Below are 19817 nucleotides of genomic sequence, written 5' to 3' on the forward strand. Positions count from 1 at the left end.
ATCTAATCCTTCTTTTGAAACCTACATTGACATTCGATCCGGAGCTTTTCCTAAATAGCTTGACTACCTTTCTAACTTTACTCCTTGTGCACATGAATATTGTTTCTTCCAGGATGAGTCTGAGCTTGTCTTGGTATAAACGCGTAATCCTTGAATCTTGTACCCTCGCTATGACTAGAGTTGCCTTGTTCGCAAACCATGTTCTTCAGAATCAGCAGAAATTTCTTTGACTCTATACGCTCTGTTCTCTCTACTAAGGGTCTTTAATTTGAACTCTTTTCTTGAGATGCACCTAGGTTCTTCTCCTTGTGCATTTCCTTATTTCGGTATAATCCTGATTAACCGTGTACAAGATTTTCTTTTTAATCCTTACGAACACCGTTTGTATTGCTCATTCATTTTTCGAGCTTAATGTCCTTTTGAAAATTAACTCGAGCCTATATTAGTATCATGTATAAAGTATAGCTGCAACTATTGAGATGTTGATTCCTTAAGAGCAAGACTTTTGGATACGAAAAATGAAGCAGGTAAGCATGCGCCGCCAAAAAGAGTTTTGAAGCATTAATTCTTGCAGACTACAAAGCCTATGATTAGTTTAATACGCTAGAACATACACCGGTTACATGGATACCCGAATATGAAGAGAGCTTCCAACCTCCAAGAGAAGGATTAACCCCAAATCCAGTAATCAGGATACCCGAACTTATTTAACAACTCGGAATTAGTGCGATACATTACCAGAGGGGTTTAGGATACGTGTAAATACAACATCGTAAAGTGGTAACAGATGCCCTAAGTAAGAAGTTTTTGGGAAAAATGCTTGGATATTAAGGGTATAGCTAAAGGAGTCAAACTAAATCTATTGCGATTTTAAAACATAGCAAAGACGAAATGCAGGAAGCGTGAGGGGACGATAAATACCTACCAAGGATGTCGAAGTCTGGCAAACGAAAGGGAACTAAGAAAGGATTTATATGTTTAATGTCGAAGTAGAGATCGTAGAGTCAAGGACTTAAGGAGTGCAATAACAGTGATAAGGAGCTACTAAGAGAACCAAAGCCGGCTGAATCAAGAAGACACCATGAGTGGGTTATGTGTCGAGATTAGGAGTTAGAGTGAGAAACTGTTGTCCGAAGAATACAAGAGAGGATTTTTGAAGTTACCTTGGGGTTCTAAGACGTATCGCGAATTTAAGAAGATATTTTGAGCCGCCAGAAGTGAAGAACAAAGTGACGATCCATGTGATTACATGTTCGACGCATGAGGAAGAAAAGAGGGACCACCAGAAGCCATGCGAATGCTACAACTGTCGAAAATTCAGCATTAAAGGTAAAAGAGAATAACCATCGATTTCATAATAGGTTGCCGACGACTAGGACAAAAGGTGATACTGTTAGGGAACTGTGGATCAAGTGACCAGGCCCATTTTGCCCATCGGAGTAAACCACTTCTTGGGGATATCAAAGAGACTATGCATCAAGGAGAAGGTGAGACTTCACAGTATGTTAAACACATTTGAATTAACCGAAAACTGGAATACCAAACGTCTTAGTTCCTGAATTTGACAGCCGAAACAACGGAGGAAGAGTGACACAAATCTAAGTTAGAATTCTCACTATGAAAGCCGACAAAAGAGTTAGGCAGATCTAAGAAGAAGACTTCTCAAGTTGGAAGGAAGAGGATACCTATTTCTGAAGATCACTTCAACGAACTAGAATCGGATGATCAATCAAAAACTAAAAAGCTAAATCCCCATCACATCGGACTAGTGGCGTATAGGATCGTTTTACTATCACAATGTTCGAACCTGCATGATGTGTTTCACATATTACAGCTTCATAAATACACCTTCGACCCAGTTATGTCCTACAACCAGAATCAGTCCAAGTAAGAGAAGGTCTGACGCTTCCAGTAACTCTGGTTAGGATTGATGATACTAGCATTAAACGTTTACGCAGGAGAGAGGTTTTCTTAAGTGAAAGTAGCTTGGTGTTGGGCTGGTATTGAAGAATACACCTAGAAACTTGAGACAGAGATGCGGAAGGACTACCCACACCTCTATTCAGGTAGCGCACTCTGAATTTTGAGGACAAAATTCCTAATTAGGTGGGTAGGATGTAAACCCCGCTAAAATCGGTATATAATTAGTCAATAAATCGAATTTTCAATAGGAAAATTAAATACGCAAAACTGATATCAAAATAGGATAGAGCTCGTCGAAACGAGAATTTTGATACCAATTTCGAAAAGTTTGGCCCAAGATTGGGCCGGATGGGCCGAACTGGTTGAACCGGACCCAAAATGGGCCCAAGGCCCAACCAAACCCAATCCATTAAAGAGGCACAGCTTCTTATTTCCTTTCTTCTTCATTATTCACGCTGGGAAACTTTCTTAGGGGGAAGAAGAACACAAGCAAAAACCTAACCCTCACTTTAATTTCAAATCCATGTAACTTTTGATCCGGAGCTCCGATTGACGAACCGTTTGCGGCCACGCGTTCACCGTGACGAGCTCTATGAAACCCATGGAACAATTGGGTAGGTAACTCATTATTTCCTTCTCAGCCAGCTTCTCCTAATTTCGGAAATTTATGAACAATTAAGTCAAAAATTGTTCAATTCTTGTGTTCTAGGTTCAAGTTAGCTTCCGGAACTTGTGGGCTCAAGCTATTGAGCATATGGGTATGGTAAGAATACCCTAACCCTAGCCAAATCTTGTTTTAGTAATGGAGAACTGAAATTGGAATATGTATATGTAATAGGTGTAGATTAAGTGGGTATATATGCATTGGGAATATTTGGAGGCTTGTTGGTGATCAAAGCTTAGTTTGTGGCTGTTTTACTTGAGCTTGAAGAGGCTGTAATTTTGTGTTAAGAAGCTGCCTTGGGTGAATTAAGTGATCGGCCAAGGTATGGTTTAAGTTTCATACGTTTAATATTTACGGTATTGTGAAAGCTTAGGTTAGAGGTACCATAGGATAAGTTGAATTGTTTGTTGTATTTAATGATTAGCCTTGTAATGTTATTGGAATAGATTTGTTGGTGGACATATATATTGGAATTATGAGGTGTGGAAGTTATTAATAGTGTGTTCTTATATTTATTTATGATGGATTAGGATTGGTGTTTGTTGATAAGGATGTAGAGTTGTGTTGTGGTGGTATTGCATGTGCTGTAACTAATTATGTAATGATCGGAATTGCATGAGACCAAGTCTGGGCTAAACTTGGGAATATAAGGAACTAAACTGGAAAATTTGGGACCTTTTTGTTAAATATACAATTTATGGCAATTTTTTTAAAGTTAGGTTGTTAAATCTGTCCTGCAGCAGAAAATGTCAAACAGGGCAGCAACTTGTTTACCTTGTTGCGACTTCTACGAGTTGAGTTTTGGAGCGAAACCAATTTTGTTATAAAATTTGAATAATTTTCCTTATTTCTCTAAAACCTCTTAATTTTAAGAGTTGAGGATTGGGAGTTGTGAGTTTTTGAATATTGGTGGTCAGAGCTGAAAAGAAACAGATTTCAGCAAGCTATGTATCAACTTCCAATGCTTGTAACTCTTAGAATTGAATAACAATTGGGTTGCAACCAAGACACACTTGTTCCTGGATGAGTAAAGTTTAACTACATTACTTTTAAAAGTCATTGGATTTAACTTGGATTTTATATTGAATTTTGAATATCATATGCTGCTGCTGTTTTTCTGGTTTTATGCACTGCAGAGCAGTCACGGTTTTTCCTTTATTCCCGAGGCTAGAAAAATCAGAAGATTATGATATTTAGTTTGTTAGAAAGCTTATTTCAATATGAACGCCTGGATATAAAGTTTGTGCAATTCTGAGTTCATTTGCTATATTAGAAACAGAAAAGAAAATAGAGTGTCGAGGATGTCTTAGTGATGGTCATGGGTTCGAGAAGTTAAAGTTTAATCCTCGTGTGATGTGATTGGTTAACGTTAGAGTTGGGTTGATTTAAAGATTATTTGATATTAAGAAGTTTGAGAAGAATTTGATAAATAGTTTGGTCAGGACCTGGAAAGGGTAATCAAGATGAATTATAAGGGAATGATGATGAAAGGTGTGAAAGGGAGGTTGTTAACAAAAGGAGTTAATATGCCATGGCTTGATGAATGATTAAACAATGATTATGACTATGAAATGGCTTATGAATGATGATATCTGAGATACGAGTTTCCCTGGGTAAAAACCGTGGCTTGCCACCACGTGTTCCAGGTTGATTCTCGATACTCTGTTAACCCTACGTCGTAAGGGTGACCGGGCACGTATAAATTCCCGGGTATGGATCAACCCCCATTGAGTGATTATATGATGAATGTATGTGAAATCTATGCATAGACTCTTGGGGATGCGCGACGAGGGACAGTCTAAGGTTTTCGGACTTGTCGGGTTGGCTGGATAACCGACAGATGGGCCCCATCAGCCATAGGACAGACATGCACCATATGCATTTGTTTGCTTTGATTGCTATGCATTTTCTGGGTTTGCCTAATTGATTTATATCGCCTGCTACCTGCTATACTTGCTATTTGTACTATCTGCTCATTACTTGTGCGTGATCTTGTTTGGTTGCTTGTTTTTGTTGCATTGTGGACGATGGAGGGATGGAGGAAAGGAGAAATGGCTTGGTGTTGATTGAATATTGAAAATGAAGGATTAACCACATGACCGTATTTCGGTTCGGTGGCTTTCGTGATAGTGGTTCAGTGGCTATCGTGATAGTGGTTCAGTGGCTATTGTGATAGTGGTTCAGTGGCTATTGTGATAGTGGTTCAGTGACTATTGATATAGTGGTTCAGTGGCTATTGTGATAGTGGTTCAGTGGCTATTGTGATAGTGGTTCAGTGGCTATTGTGATAGTGGTTCGGTGGCTATTGTGTTTTTCGGTTCAGTGGTTGTTGTTAGGTTAAGTTTGAACTTGAATAAGTTAGGCAGATTTAGAATACCTACCCCTGTTTATGGCTTCTATTTTTGTGCTCAAGTTGGATAATTGAATAACGGAGTTCTAGGATTGCCTATAGCATTCTCAGGACCGTACTTCTTATGCGCGTGGCACTTTTACCATGCTGAGAACCTCCGGTTCTCATTCCATATTGTGTTGTTGTTTTTCAGATGCAGGTCGAGAGGCTCCTCGCTAGGCGTCTGGATTCTGGAAAGCGAAGTAGTTCTTGGGTGTATTTTGGTTTCTATTTGTATATATGTATATATAAGTGTAGCTTACTCTCCAAGTAATTTATGTATGCTGCTCCTCTTAGAGGTTGAGGGAGAGATAGGAGTTTACTTTGGTATTTTGGTATATTTTGGGGACACTTATGTATGTTTATATGTATATACGTATCCTCCGGCCAGCCTTAGCTTCGCAGGCTGAGTGAGAGGCTAGTTATGCTGTTCCTTGGCTTTCCTTTATCTCTTCGTTTATTGTTCTATCATATTCCTATTAGGTTTCTTCACCCGCAAGTAATTCGATTTCCCGAGAGTTGTGCTTTTTATTTTGCGATTTTGTTTTGCCCGTTTTTTTTTAAGGCTCCTAGTTAAGTATCTCTCTTCCTATTATTATATATATATAATTCTATCTTTAGAGGTCGTAATATCTTACTATCTCAATCTTATGACTTAAGCATAAGATTTAGGATAGTAGGGTGTTACACATAACAAATTTCATGCTTATTGAATTTGAATGATCTTAAGTTACATAAAACTAGTTTTATTCTTTAATAAGTTTAGTGCAAAAATTCAAATTAAATTATGTAGATAAATTTGTTACAAGTTTATAGTAAAAAATTACGCTCTAACCAACCAGCCTAATATATTAATAGTATTTCGTGAATATCTCAAGCTGAGAGAATTTTAAAATTTATATAACCATAATCACATATATAACATAAATTTAGGTAAAAATTTAAATATGATATAATATTATTAATCAATTTACTAATTATTTGACATATATTACATATATCATATATATTATATATTAAAATTATATATATTATATATATATTGGAGCGGGTATTACCTAAACTGACTTCGACCAAAATTTGCTTCGCAGAAAATTTGTCCTGTATTGGAACGAGCAATTACCCACTCTAAACGGAGCGGAGTAAATATCTATGAATTTGAGTAGTGTTACTACCTCTACTCGTTGGAATAAGAGATATCGTAGACAATAAAAGAAATATAGAATATAGTTTTAATAATCCTAGATTAATAAAAACTTATGTCCCTGTCCCAAAATAAAACTTATGTTAACAAAGAAAAAATTAATAAAAATCCATAAATTATGATATTTGTATGAAGTTTTAATTTTCTCAAACAAGCAAAATCATTTCTATAGTCAGGTTGTATATTAAAAGTACATTTGAATAAAGTATTTAAAATGTTTATTTGAGAATTTTAAGCGCAAGAAAATTTAAATATTGTTTTTCAATTTAAAATATTTGTTTAAATAAGGTAATTATGTTGGTTGCACCTCTAAAATATTTTATTTGAATAAAATAATTAATTATTCTAACATATTATTTTACTAAAAATTATTTTAAATATTTTTATAAATTATATTTTCTCTTTAAAACACTACTCTAAACATATTTTGAAAATACTATAAATTTAGTTTGTATTTTTATTTTTTATTTTTTGAATTTTATAAAAAAAGTAAAAATAATACATTTTTTTGTTTTTAACTTTTATTTTCCTCAAATCTGAGAAATTATTTTTCTGATATTTTCTTTTGGGATTATTTTCTAAAAATAAAAAATTATAAAAAACAATAACCGCAAAAGTTGTAAATACGTGTAAGTTAAAGGACGGCAAAGCAAAAAAGAGGAAATGTTGTGTGAAAGATGATTGTATAGTAGTGGTGTGTGTTACTCTCTCGTCATCCTTAGCTGAAATTCTTCACCGCAATAATAAATTAATAATAGAATCAGAAGTAAACCTAAATCCGTTCTGATTTCTGAACACCGCACAAAGCCTCCGCGCCTTTTCTTTTTCTCTCTTCTCTCCGAAGCTTCTCGAACAACGTAACTCTCAAACCCTAACTCCTCCTCGTTCTTCTTCTTCTCTCTCTAGGGTTTCTACATTCTCTTTTTAGCTCTTACTTCATCGTTGTTATTCACTTTGTTATCACTCTTTTAAATTTTTCAGTTACTTGTTCTTCATTGAAGTATCGCATTTACTTTCTTCACGCCTCTTTCAATTTTTTAATCTTTGTTTTTCTTTTCTTCTTCTTCTGCCTTCGGAGTAGGCAGTTTCGAGAATTCGGTTGGTGACTGTTACTTTTTTTTTTTTTTTCATTTTTTCTTTCTCTCTCGTTTCTTAAATATGTATGTATGTATGTTTGTATTTGGTGGGTTTGTATGACTGTATACATGCTATATTTTATGTTTTTATATACATGCTCATTGTTTTAATCTTTTTCTGTATGTTTATTTTGTTGAAACTTTAGGAGTTTTGTAGTTCAGTTTTTTAAGGCTCTAGATGTTTATTATACCATGCAGTTAATTGATTTTGGAGCTTGTTTTAGTGTACACTTGAAATTTTTCTTGTTTTCTTTTTGGCATGTGAGGTATTGTTTGTTTGTTTGTTTGTTCATTTTAGTTGTTGAAAATGGTGTTGACGAGTTGTTTCAATTGGTTTTTCCTCCTTCAGATATTGTGATGTCTGGGGAAGAATATGATGCACAAGATGCAGGCTATGTGCCTGAAAACCCTGAATTTCCGCAAAACCATTCCGATGAACATGATGAAGGAAATGTGATTGATGATGCGGGGTTTCCTCAACTGCAGCCTGATGAACATGACGATGCCAATTTGGATGAGGGAGCTAATCCTCCTGAAAATCAGTTTGATGGCCACGAAATTGAAGGTTTGCCCGAAGATACCGATGCTCCTCCACAAGAGAATGCTGAGGAGGAGGAGGAACATCATGATATTGGGGATGTTACTGGGAATTTCAATTCTCAGGAGAAACAGGGAGCACAGGATAATTCGAAAGGAAATGAAATAAAGAAGTGGCCTGGTTGGCCTGGAGAGAATGTTTTCCGGATGTTGATTCCTGTACAAAAGGTTGGCAGTATCATCGGCCGCAAGGGAGAGTTTATTAAGAAAATGACGGAAGAGACCAAAGCTCGCATTAAAATTCTTGATGGTCCGCCAGGAACCATGGAAAGAGCAGTGAGTTTACTTTTCGTGTTCTTGTTAGTTATGCCTTGTGGGATAATCCTGCATATTTTGTTTGAAATATCATATACTTTTATATTGTATAAAATTTTGAAATTACAAAACATTTGGTGTTTCTGGACGGGCTATTCCATTAATCCATTGCTGTTTGTTTGAATACTCTTGTTTGTTTCTTGCATTATTATATCTTCTACATTCCAATGGCAGTATATAGTGCATTTCATATTTTTCAATTATTACATACATAGGTAATATGTAAAATTACAAACATTTGTGCTGTGGGGCATGACATTTGTGAATACTTGCTTACTTGGCAATGAAATTGCAACAGCCGCCACTATATCTTGATCTATTTCAATTGTGTGAATATCATTGTTGCACTATTATGTTTGTTACATTCTGGATTCTGATGGCAGTTTATATTGAATTTAATATTTATGTATGTATTATTGTATCGACCGTTGAATTGTGAATCAGCTTTCTGCTGTTTTAATAGCTGGTCATGTTTTCAAAAAAATGTTATTACCTATACTACAAATTGATAATCAATTGTGTGACTTGGTTGGTATTATTATCTATTAATTTAGTGTGTTATGTGGATTTCTGCCTCATTTCATTATTGTATATTAATGAAATTCTATCATGGGGAGGGCGGGGAACATCTATAAGTCACATCCATGTACTTTAACTAACATCATAGTTATTAATGACTTAAAGTGCTATCATTTGGTAGCTACTATAGTCTTTTAAATAACTATCATTTAAATTGATAGTGGGTAGTGAAGTGAAATTAAAAATGTCTGAACACATGGCAAAATAGTATAATGGATAATATAAATTATGACCACAAAGCAGTTTATCTTGCCCAATACTCTTATTACATAACAATATTGCATTTAAATTGATAATCATTACTGATTAGTGAAGCGAAATTAAAAATGTTTGAACACATGTTAATAGTATAATGGATAATATAAATTATGACCACAAAACAGTTTTTCTTGCCCTATACTCTTATTACATAACAATATTGCATTTAAATTGATAATCATTACTGATTAGTGAAGCGAAAATAAAAATGTTTGAACACATGTTAATAGTTAAGGGTATAGCGGGTGTAATATAAATTGTAACGAAGAGATATCATTAATTTGAAAATGAAACTAAATCGTTTATTCGTGATAAAAACATGTTAACAATATTAACTCTGTTTGAAGAACAGTGTTGTTAAATTTAGGTGAACTGAAAGTATACATAATCTATCAGAGCACAACAATTACTAAATAAACAAACAGATTAATTATATAGATAAGAAGAGATTCTTTTGTCAGGATAACCAAATGGGTGTATGCAGGTTGTCAGCATATATGAATGACCAAAGTGGCTTCAAATTGAAGAGCCAAAGTTCCAGTTGGCAGGAAACAGCAATGAGCATATACAACTGCTGAAATGTTTGTCTTAAGAATCAGAAATAATTTGTGCAGACTTTGGTGGCAAGAAGCATTCATTTTACCTGGTAAATTCAGAACTTGGTCGGTTGGTGTCTTGCCACACTTCCTAAAACTCTCACCCAGAAAAGAATATAAAAGTTACTATGAAAATTAAAAAAATAATAAGCTTCTGAAATTTTATAAGCATCACAAATTTTTGATACGGTAAGTAGAACAATCCTGTAAAATTTAAATGTATCATGACCATTTAATTAAACCAGTGGCATATATCATTATTAAATTAAATTATTACCAAGCTATAAGAATTATTAATAAAGATTTAATTATTTATGCCCCCTAGAAATTTGACATAGTGGAACTAATTGCTAATTCATTGAAGAAACATAATGGAAATAAACATAAAACAAAAGTTAGTTTCACATGGAGAAATCAAATTGCTATCAACAAACATTGACCTAAAGTTAGCAACCAGATTTTATATATTTATGTCAGTGTTACATATTGATGAATAAGGCAACAATCATGTTTCTGGAACGTGCAGATTAATCAATGAGTCAAATTCATTAATTTGGCTTATTTTGAAGTTTGTGTTTTGAGGTTTATTATAAGATTCTGTTGTTTCTTGCGTGTTTCTGATTTCTTTTTGTTTGATGCTTAAAAAGGTAATGGTTTCTGCAAAAGAAGAGCCAGATCGCGCCATACCGCCTGCTGTGGAGGGTTTGTTAAGGGTTCATAAACAAGTTGTCAATGTGGACCACAATCCTCCAGATGCATCGGCCGCATCAAACCAAGTTGTTACGAGGCTTCTGGTGGCAGATACTCAAGCAGGAAGCTTGATCGGGAAGCAGGGTTCCACAGTAAAGTCCTTTCAAGATAACACTGGTTGCAATATACGTGTTCTTGGATCAGGTGTGCACACAGATATTGTTAATTTTGTTTGCATGTTTACCACTAGATCTATTATTTGGAACCCCAATCCATATCAACCAGATTTCTGAGACCTGTGCCTGAATAATGCATTATTTTTAGCTGAATACCTGCCTGTATTTGCTCTACGGGATGATAGTGTTGTTGAAATACAAGGGGAGTCTGCTGGGGTTCACAAGGCAGTTGAACTTATTGCACTTCATCTCCGTAAATTCCTGGTTGACCGCGGCATAGTTGGAGTGTTTGAAACACAGGTATGTCCATTTATATATTTTAGTAGTTTGTCAATCTGAAGGCTGGAATGGTCAGACTATGTATGCGGATGAGTTATGTCATGAGATACGACTTGTGAAGAAGAATCATCAAGCTGATATGAATATTCTTGGCCCTTTATCAATTACATCTTTTAAGTGTAAACTGTATTTCGGAATGATGAATTGGTGTTGCTACTGACAGCTTGGGGTGGAATGCATAATAAGCTATATCTTAATTATTGCACATTAGTGTGCCTGACTTCCATCATTCACAGTTAGCATGATGATTTTTTTCAATATGGTTTCCATTGAAACCTAGTGTTTATGAAAAGAATTAAGTTATATGGATCATCTTTGTGCATGTGGCTGATTATTCCTTTTGTTGTTCTTGATAAAAAATCATTATCCTTGATTTCATTTACTCTTCTTTGTCCCAAACTTCAGATGCAAAGGCCAGATGCTCGAGTTAACCAGAATGTGCCCCCACCTCAAGCTTGGGGTCCTCCACATCCACAAGGGTTCCCCACTCCTGGCAGCGGCGGACCTGCTTTTGCACCCAATCCTCAATATATGCCTCCTTCACATAACTACGATAATTACTACCCACCTCCTGATCTGCCTCCCGTAGATAAGCTCATTCCTCCACCTGCCTATGCAAGGGATACTTCTCAATCACAGCAGTCTGTTGCAAATAAGGTGTCTTCTTTTGCCCAACCTGAGGACTTCAGACTGCCATGCCAGTTTTAAATTATTTGTTGTCTTGATATGTGATTTCCTTTGTACCCTACAGGTCACACAGCACATGCAAATTCCTCTAACCTATGCAGATGCAGTTATTGGAGCATCAGGATCAAATATCAGCTACATTCGCCGTGCTAGTGGCGCAAGTATTACAATTCAGGAGACCAGGGGTATTCCAGGGGAAATGACTGTTGAGATAAGTGGCACCGCGTCACAAATACAGGCAGCTCAACAACTGGTGCAGGTAATTGATTTTGAAGGGATAGTGGATTCTTCAGCCTTGTTGAGAAATTCTTGAACCTGTATTGGAGCTCGTGTACTGCGTTCATAACTAATTAAAGAACTGTCTTTTCAAGAGTTTAAACTAGTGATGGGCTATATCTTAAAATGATATTCATTTTATTCTCTCATTGGATTGTGACCATAACCTCAGCGGTGCTCCATGAACTCCAAAGAATTTCTATGGGTTTCCCTGTACTTGGATTTTGTTGTTTTTGTGCATGCATCTGAATTGACAACAATAAATCTTATCTGATGCAGAATTTCATGGCTGAAGCGGCGAGTGCGGCACAAGATCATATGGGGGGGTCAATTAACCAAGGTTACAATTCCTATCCTACCAATGCTTCTGTTTATGCATCTCCACCTTCAAGTGCTGGAGCACATACAGGTCATGCACCTGCTGCTGATTATGGTTCGGTTATGGAACCAATTATGGTTACTAAGAGTTAAAAATTCCCCAAAACACCCAAATCCCCCGCGCACGGGGCGGGGATAGAGGAAAAGAAAGAGGATTACATTCAATTTTAGTGGAGGAGCAGTGTTTCTGTAAACTTTATGTTCAATTCTAGCTAGTTCTCGTGGGTATTGTAACCAGGATTGTACCCTTTAGATTTTTACCTTGTTTTACATTGGATATAACTGGACATGGTTTAGTATACATTTTTCTGTCGAAGTGTTGCCTCGCTCATCTTTTATCTGTTTGGTCTTTTACCGAAGCATCTTTAGATTAGATTTTCAACAAAACAAATATGTTTGATAATTGTAACAAACTTATTTTTTAACTAGTTAGGGTGTGTTTGGCAAATGCGTTACAAGAGAAGAAGTACGTTTATACTTCTTGAAAAGTTTTAATTTTTGGTTTGGCAAATTTTTTATTAAGTATTAATTTTTGGTTTGGCAAATTTTTGATTCATGAATGCAGAAGTGATTTTGCTTTCAAAACCATGATTTTCAAGAAGCGTTTCATTAACGGGCTTCTAGACATCAATATTTTATTTTTATTTACCTTTCATTAACTTTATCCTTTATGTATGTTATTATATTATTTATGGAATTCTTATTATTTTTGTTTACATGAATTCTCTTTTTTTATTATTTATTATTTTTATTTTTTATTAATTATTTATTTGATATTATACACTTTTATAATTGTAATTTTGTATTATTTTTATTATTTTTTATAATATGATTTATTGATTCTATTAAGTAAAGTAAATTAAACAAAAAATTAATAATAATAATAATAAATTATAGCATACTAAAAAAGAGTACTAAGAATACTAAAAATATACTATATAAAAAATATCATAAAAATTTTTTTAATTTATTTTAATTACTACCAAGATAAATATTTAATTTTTTTATTATTCTTAGTACTCTCTAAAATTTATATTTTGTTAGTTTTAATTAAAAATATATTTTGCCAATTTTTATATATTATTTTTATTTTAGTGTATAAATATTAATTTTATTATAGAATTAATTAATAAAATCTATTCAATTATCTAAATTAAAATGATAAGATAATATACAAAAATTATTTAAGTTGGTGTCTATTTTAGTAATTTTTTATCTAAAAGTGATTTTGAGTAGTATAATCCAAACAACATTTATTTTACTATAATTTATTTTGATGCAAAGATTGCCAAACATAAATCACTTTAACATAAATTTACTTTTCATCAAAATCAAATTTACAAAATCAATTTTATTAAACTCCTGTTTGTAAACTGTAATCCAAACACACACTTAGTTAAAATTAGCTTCACCCCTAGTTAATTTCTTAACAGAAGACGGTTGGTTACACTTTCTGCAAGCAGTCAAGTGCGAACAAAGTTCTGACTTCTGAGTAATCGCAACATAGCAGTGTGTTATTCACAACGCTAATTTATCACCGTTGTCCTCTTTATTTGACACTGCAAAATGTAAAATTCTTCTACTCATATTTCTTGATTTTATGGGTGAACGCAGATCGGATCTTCTGCAGTTTTTAAGGTTGGATTTGCAAAACACAAATATTTTTAGAAGCTCATTTTTATTAAAAAAATATTAATAAAATTTATTTTTTTTATTCTTTTAAATATGTTTACTCTTAAATATTAAACATACTTTTCTTGAATAATAAATTAAAATAATACAACATATATGATAATTATTAGTTGAAATAAAACATAAAAAGAATATTTACCTATTTATTTTCTTTATTTTTGCGGATATACAGATACTAACACAAAATCCACAATCCAATCCGACTAGTGTGCAGATCCAATCCGATCCAAAAGCCTTGCAGATCAAATCCATATCCGCAATTTTCGGATCGGATTCGGATAAACACCGTAGAAATGCAGATCGTTCCGATCCATGAACACCCCTACTTAATTTCTTTGTATCTAACATTAATTTCTGTTGTTACTTTATACTTGTTATCAATTTCTGTTGTTACTTTATACTTGTTATCTAATGAAACCTCGTAGAATTGAAAACTTTAGGTTTTACTCATGAGAGTGTATTTGGAATTCGATTTGAGGGATTAGCTTTGCCCATTTTGATATTTTTCTTTCTAGAGATCAAAGTCAATTGCTAAATTTTGATTGGAAGCAGGGAACATGATAAACCAATGTCCATAATCCCCACTCAAAATCTAATAGTGAGTGATACAAAAACAAACTATGATCAGAGGATAAAAGCTACTGCCCTCTACCATCGATAAACTATCAATATAAACAATAACATATCACTGCTTAAGAAGCATTCATACAAAAATGAAGCCAAAAAATTGGTACCTATCAGGGGAAAAATAAAAAGCTCTGACTCACTGGTGCTTGGTGTATAGGTGCCTTTGACACCAAAGAAATATTGTTTGTGACAGGAATCGTAACAATTCAGTTAAAATGCTTTATGAGCAGCTACCTCTCACGTGGCCATGTACTTTGCTCAAACAAATGCATTTAGATTAGTTATTGCAGTGTAACTTGGAGATTTACTCTGCTATATGATTTAGAAGGATGATGGAAAAGAATTACTTCACTAGGATGGATACACCGTATGATGTAACATATTATCTGGAATTTATCATGCCGTCACATTATCGGGTATCTGTGGATGTTCAAGCTTAGGCAAGAGCTCGGAGGCGACCTTGTCATATGGGACATGGTTGAGATTGTCTGGATTGCCGATACCGTTCATCATGTGTGACAAACATGTTATTTCCTGAGCTATCGCATTCTTCCCAAGTACATTGGTCCAGAATTTGGTATCTTTGCTGATGTTTGATGATTTTAATAAATCTTTCACATTTTCCAGTTTTGCTACATTCCTACCAGCACCACACCCCATGGCTGTGGCAGCACCCACTGCGTTTGCAATTGTTAATGTATTAACCAACGGCATATTATGTATATAACCATATGCAACAGCAGCAACAAAACTGTCTCCGCACCCAACAGTATCAATGACATCCACCTGATAAGAATTACGAATCTAGTCTGTTTGAATCAAGAGTAAGATGGAGAATAATAACAAATTATCACAAAACTTAAAATGCAAGACTGACAAACATTATAACTTGATAACAGAAGATGTAATAACAAACTAAATAGCAATGATGGAAGAAATCATGATTTCCCAAAATGCTAGAATTTGAACAAAACAATTGAACACAAAATCAGAAGCTAATACCTTGAATGCAGGAGCACATGCTATATTTGATGCAGTTATTAGAATTGAACCATGAGAACCCATTTTTATAATCACCCATTTTGTGCGGATCCCTCTTTTGAGAAACTCCTGTCCTGCTAATATTGGATCTCCTAGGCCAGTTAAAGACTCGGCCTGTTGGGCAAACCAATCACGTGGAGACATTAGCAAATTATATTTTTAAACAGAAGTTTGAAAAATAATTAAACAAGTTCTCAAGGAGATATCCACTTATTGAAATTATCTTCAATTTAGAATGCAATGCAAAAATGATATCACAATAACTTGCAAAGTTGCAATTGATAATTATACAAGCATTGCAAATTGCAATAGACTTGAATGAAGTAAACTATAACAAGGCAAAACTAGACAACACTTTTTAAGATTACAGAATGACACTTTGGCATGCACAACAGAAAATTGAGCTGTCAATGAGGGAACAAAGGAATCCATCAATATATAAGTAGCGATACACAAGATGTACCCAAAAATAGGAGGGAAAAGAAAAAGATATTAGATATACAAACAACGCAGGCCCATGTTAACAAGGAATGGATTTGGTAGAACATTTGCATAATGTAAAGCAGTTCCTGATTAACATAATATGAATATTAATTTTTTTAATTTCAGAATAAGAAACTGAAGATAATGATAATATGGAGTCTTTGTCAGCATCCAAAAGAAAAGTGTAAAACATGATATAGCTCAGAAGATAGATATACAAGCAGAAGTAGAGTTCCCACAATTTATAAAGCAAAGAAAATAATGTTATACAACATCATACCCAAAACTGCAGAGCACGAGCTAAAGGCAATAACTAGAGTCAATCATAACAATATTAAGGATATATGTTTTCTATATATGAGGAAAGTTATAATTGAAACCTCATCAGAAGTTAGAAGAAGAACATCACTCATTCTGAGAAACTGGTCAAGAGCTCTTTGTTCTTCTGAAGTCCCAGTGGAGAGACTCTTTCCACGTGGTCCAGGATCAAAGAATATCGATGTGCCGACATCAACAGCATAGTCCACTGCTGAGAGCAGTAAACTAGGAGAGAGCTCATCAAAGCCATATCCATTACAGAACAAAACCTTTGAATTTCTGATAGCTAGTTTTACTTCTCTGCTCAGTGTGCTCATCCAATGAAATGCAGGTTCCTTGCTAAAATCTGCTCGACTAATAGATAAAAGATATTGACTTAGGCCCTTTGAAAACGAATGTTTAAGAAAAAATAAAAGCATTAGAAGTAATTAAAGTTTACCTGCAAAAACCATGTCTTTGTAACGGATCAACAAGAACCCAGCATAGAAGTGTTTCGATAGATGCACTGGAGCTGTTCACAACATCAGTACTATTACTCATCTCAACCATACCAATGCCCTCATCATGAAGCACATCTAACAGAAACTTCCCATAGATTTCATTACCCACATGACCAATTGATACACAACTAAGTCCTAGCCTTGCAGCTGCTATTGCCATATTGCAGTTCCCACCAGCTTCCCAATATTTCTACACAAAAATCCATAGGAAATATGTTAAATGAATGACAAAAACCAATTCCAGGAATGAAACATATGCATTCCTTGTTCAGATTATTAATTGATACTTGAGTCTTCAGAATTAGATGTGCATATTCTTGTACTACGATGGCTAGATAAAGGAATTCAAATCAAAATCAAAACAAAACCCTCTTTCTCTTCTTGGGGTTCATTGATCAGCTACCTGTGCAAATCCAAATAAGTTGCAGTGGTTATGTAAATCCCATAATGTTGACTCTAGCATTCTTGACATTACAAGTGGAATATGCCAGCAAACAGTTACTGATATTTTAATACCAGAAAGGAAACCAGCAGCTAATGCAACAAGTTAAGCAATTTCGGCATGGTATGATGGTTAGGTAAATTCCTTCTCAAAGTCGTGAGTAAAAAAATCTACAATTCAGATATTACACGTTGCAGGTAAAAGGTTTGCCACAGTCGCAACCCACTTCTATTTTGTACAATTGATGTTTGTTTTGCTCTAAGACAAGAAGTTTGCAAGTTAACTATTCCAACATTAGGTCTTAGACTTTATTGCTTTACTTGTTTCTAAGAGGCATGCTGTTAGTTCCAACCAATGCGCTATCCTCAAAATTTCTTCTCCTTTTTATTATTTCACTTTCTTCTAAATTTTAATCGCAGCAACTCTATTTCTTTCACATAACAAAATCATGTACCTTCCCTAACCATAAAGCTACAAACTCCCCGCCCCCTCCCCCCCCCCCCTTCTTCTAAAATAAAAAAAGTTTCCCATGCATATAGAGCATAACAATTTGTGTCACAACACAGACCCAAAATTTCGACGGTGTAAAATTACATGGCATGGCAGATTTTTAAAAAATAAAATAAAATAACATCACATGCAGTTTAGTCCCTAAAGCATCAAAAGATTGAACAGAAAAGACATTAATACAGAAAAGCAGAGACTCTAGACGCACACACACATAAGAAATGAAATGAGAATCCACTGAAGTAAAGAAGAAATATTCTGAGGGACTAAAATGTAATTTTCCAGTAGTAAGAGATAGAGATAGAGAGAACCTTGTTGGGTGGAGAAGAGGCCAAGCGGTCCATGAAGGCCTTGCGTTCGTGAAAGGAAGGCGGGGGCAATTGGGGAACATTGAGAACTATATCAACGCAGAGGTTCCCAAGCGTGGAAACGTCGACGTTTTTGGCACTCCGAAACGTTCGGTAATCGTAGGATGGTGAAGGAGGAACGACAATAGGATGATTGTTTGCGACGGCGATTTGTACGGCACCCCTGTTTTTGGTGGCGAATAGCACGGAACGGCGTCGTTTTGCGGGAGAGAGAAGGTTTAGCGGTAGAGTCAACAACCCAGGGTTTGGGGTGGGATTGGAATTGAAGGAATGTGAAGGTCCATGAGAATGGTAGTTAGGGTTTGGGAAATTGAGGGCTTTGTGTGTGAGATGCATTCAGATTTTAGAGAGAGAGAGAGAGAGAGAGAGAGAGAGAGAGAGAGAGAAATGGTTTCTGGTGTGTTTCGTTTGGGGAAAGCTTTGCGAGTGTGTGAAGGGGTTCAACTGCTACTACAAAGTACATACAAGAATAACGATTCTATGTTTGAAATGGTGGGTTCTTAATTTCTTATGCCGGACAGAGTAATCTTGGTTTTTTTACTTTTTGTTAGATTTGGAGTTTTAAATTTTAAAATTTATTTTAAAAATAAAATATAATTTATTTTTTTTATTATTTATTTTATAATATGAACAAAAAAATATATAAAAGAATATTTAAAAATAAAAATTATATTTTATTTTTTAAATAAAAATTTAAAATTTAAAGAGATTCAAATTCTTATACTTGAGTAAATTAATGAAACAGCACAATATTTTTTTTTATGATTTTATTTTAAAATTTTATTTTGATGCAAAGACTTTTTAAGTGAATTATCAACTTCACTAATTCTAAATTCACTCTTATTTTATTTTTGTTATACTTTAAAAGTAAGTACTTAATTTTGTTATCAATAACAAAATACCACCTGAACTAAAATAATTATATTTATATTAACTATATAAATAATCATCTAAAAACTAAATGTATAAATTATTTTTTATAATCAATACATTAAAATTAAATTTTAAAATCATTAATATTGCAATATAGTTCTTATGAGATTAGTCAAGAATCAAGATAGTAAGGTCTTTGTTGTTCAAATATATATATAATTTACAATAATACTAAATGAGACTCAAGTAGTCAAGTGTTTTAATGCTAAGTTCAACTAATTTTTTAATTACGCAGTTTTTTTTTATACTCTCCAACTTCTTTCTTCTACTTTCTTCAAATCTTCTTTTCTTCGTCTTTCCTCTTCTTTTACATCATCATTGCTATCATTTTCTTTCTTTTTTTTTTTTTTTGGTAATTCTCGACCTCTAAAAAAAGAACAAGAAGATGAAAAACAAAAAAAATTGCATAACAAAAAGATGTAAAAAAAAATAAAAAAATAATAAAAAAATTACTGCATTAAAAAAGACATTTCTATATTTTTAAAACAGAATTTGTGTATTTTTCAATTTTTTTTTTAGTTTTATACATAACTTAGAGATTTTTTATTTCATTTTTTAGTTTATCTTTTTTAACAATAAATACAAATTTTTTTTTAAAAAAAATACATAACTTTATAAATAATAAAAAAATTTTGCCTGAAAAAACAAAAAAAAGAATAATAAGGGGGAAAAATGGTAACATTAATGAAGATATTTTTG

General features: G+C 33.9%; 2 protein-coding genes and 1 long non-coding RNA gene across 5 annotated transcripts; 2 read left to right on the forward strand and 1 right to left on the reverse strand.

The window, feature by feature from the left end:
- The first annotated feature begins 2359 nt into the window (after positions 1-2359).
- On the forward strand, positions 2360-5424 carry LOC114924862 (uncharacterized). The gene is made up of 4 exons (XR_003812608.2): positions 2360-2537; positions 2633-2686; positions 2762-2909; positions 5131-5424. It is a non-coding gene; the product is annotated as an uncharacterized lncRNA (long non-coding RNA).
- A 1470-nt stretch (positions 5425-6894) lies between these two features.
- LOC112726972 (flowering locus K homology domain) lies at positions 6895-12523 on the forward strand. Its single transcript, XM_072208895.1, is given in 8 exon segments — positions 6895-7037; positions 7666-8189; positions 10309-10555; positions 10676-10827; positions 11272-11523; positions 11618-11812; positions 12109-12265; positions 12268-12523. Coding segments are annotated over 7 exon segments (1545 nt in total). The 5' UTR covers positions 6895-7037; positions 7666-7673; the 3' UTR covers positions 12294-12523.
- A 2034-nt stretch (positions 12524-14557) lies between these two features.
- On the reverse strand, positions 14558-18701 carry LOC112726973 (uncharacterized). 3 transcript variants are annotated; one of them, XM_025776552.3, is made up of 5 exons: positions 18129-18701; positions 16808-17058; positions 16431-16722; positions 15529-15681; positions 14558-15312 (listed from the first exon to the last, which is right to left on the reverse strand). In XM_025776552.3, the coding sequence occupies exons 1-5, from the start codon at positions 18519-18521 to the stop codon at positions 14923-14925; spliced, it is 1479 nt and encodes a 492-aa protein (XP_025632337.1). In that variant the 5' UTR covers positions 18522-18701; the 3' UTR covers positions 14558-14922. The 3 variants fall into 3 exon arrangements, with proteins under 3 accessions (XP_025632337.1, XP_025632339.1, XP_025632338.1); XM_025776554.3 differs by having other exon boundaries at positions 14558-15203; positions 18129-18700; XM_025776553.3 differs by having other exon boundaries at positions 14558-15335; positions 18129-18700.
- Between the last annotated feature and the right edge of the window lie 1116 nt (positions 18702-19817).

The sequence above is a fragment of the Arachis hypogaea genome, chromosome 12, assembly GCF_003086295.3.
Source record: "Arachis hypogaea cultivar Tifrunner chromosome 12, arahy.Tifrunner.gnm2.J5K5, whole genome shotgun sequence".
NCBI classification, from domain to species: domain Eukaryota; kingdom Viridiplantae; phylum Streptophyta; class Magnoliopsida; order Fabales; family Fabaceae; genus Arachis; species Arachis hypogaea.

Bases quoted from the DNA above. Each gene is read 5' to 3' on its own strand.
- LOC112726973 (XM_025776552.3), bottom strand. From the start codon at position 18,521: ATGCATCTCACACACAAAGCCCTCAATTTCCCAAACCCTAACTACCAT. The intron at 15,682-16,430 runs GTTTCAATTATA...TTTGCCCAACAG, and splicing joins TTCTTCTAACTTCTGATGAG to GCCGAGTCTTTAACTGGCCT. The intron at 15,313-15,528 runs GTATTAGCTTCT...AATTCTTATCAG, and splicing joins CATGTGCTCCTGCATTCAAG to GTGGATGTCATTGATACTGT.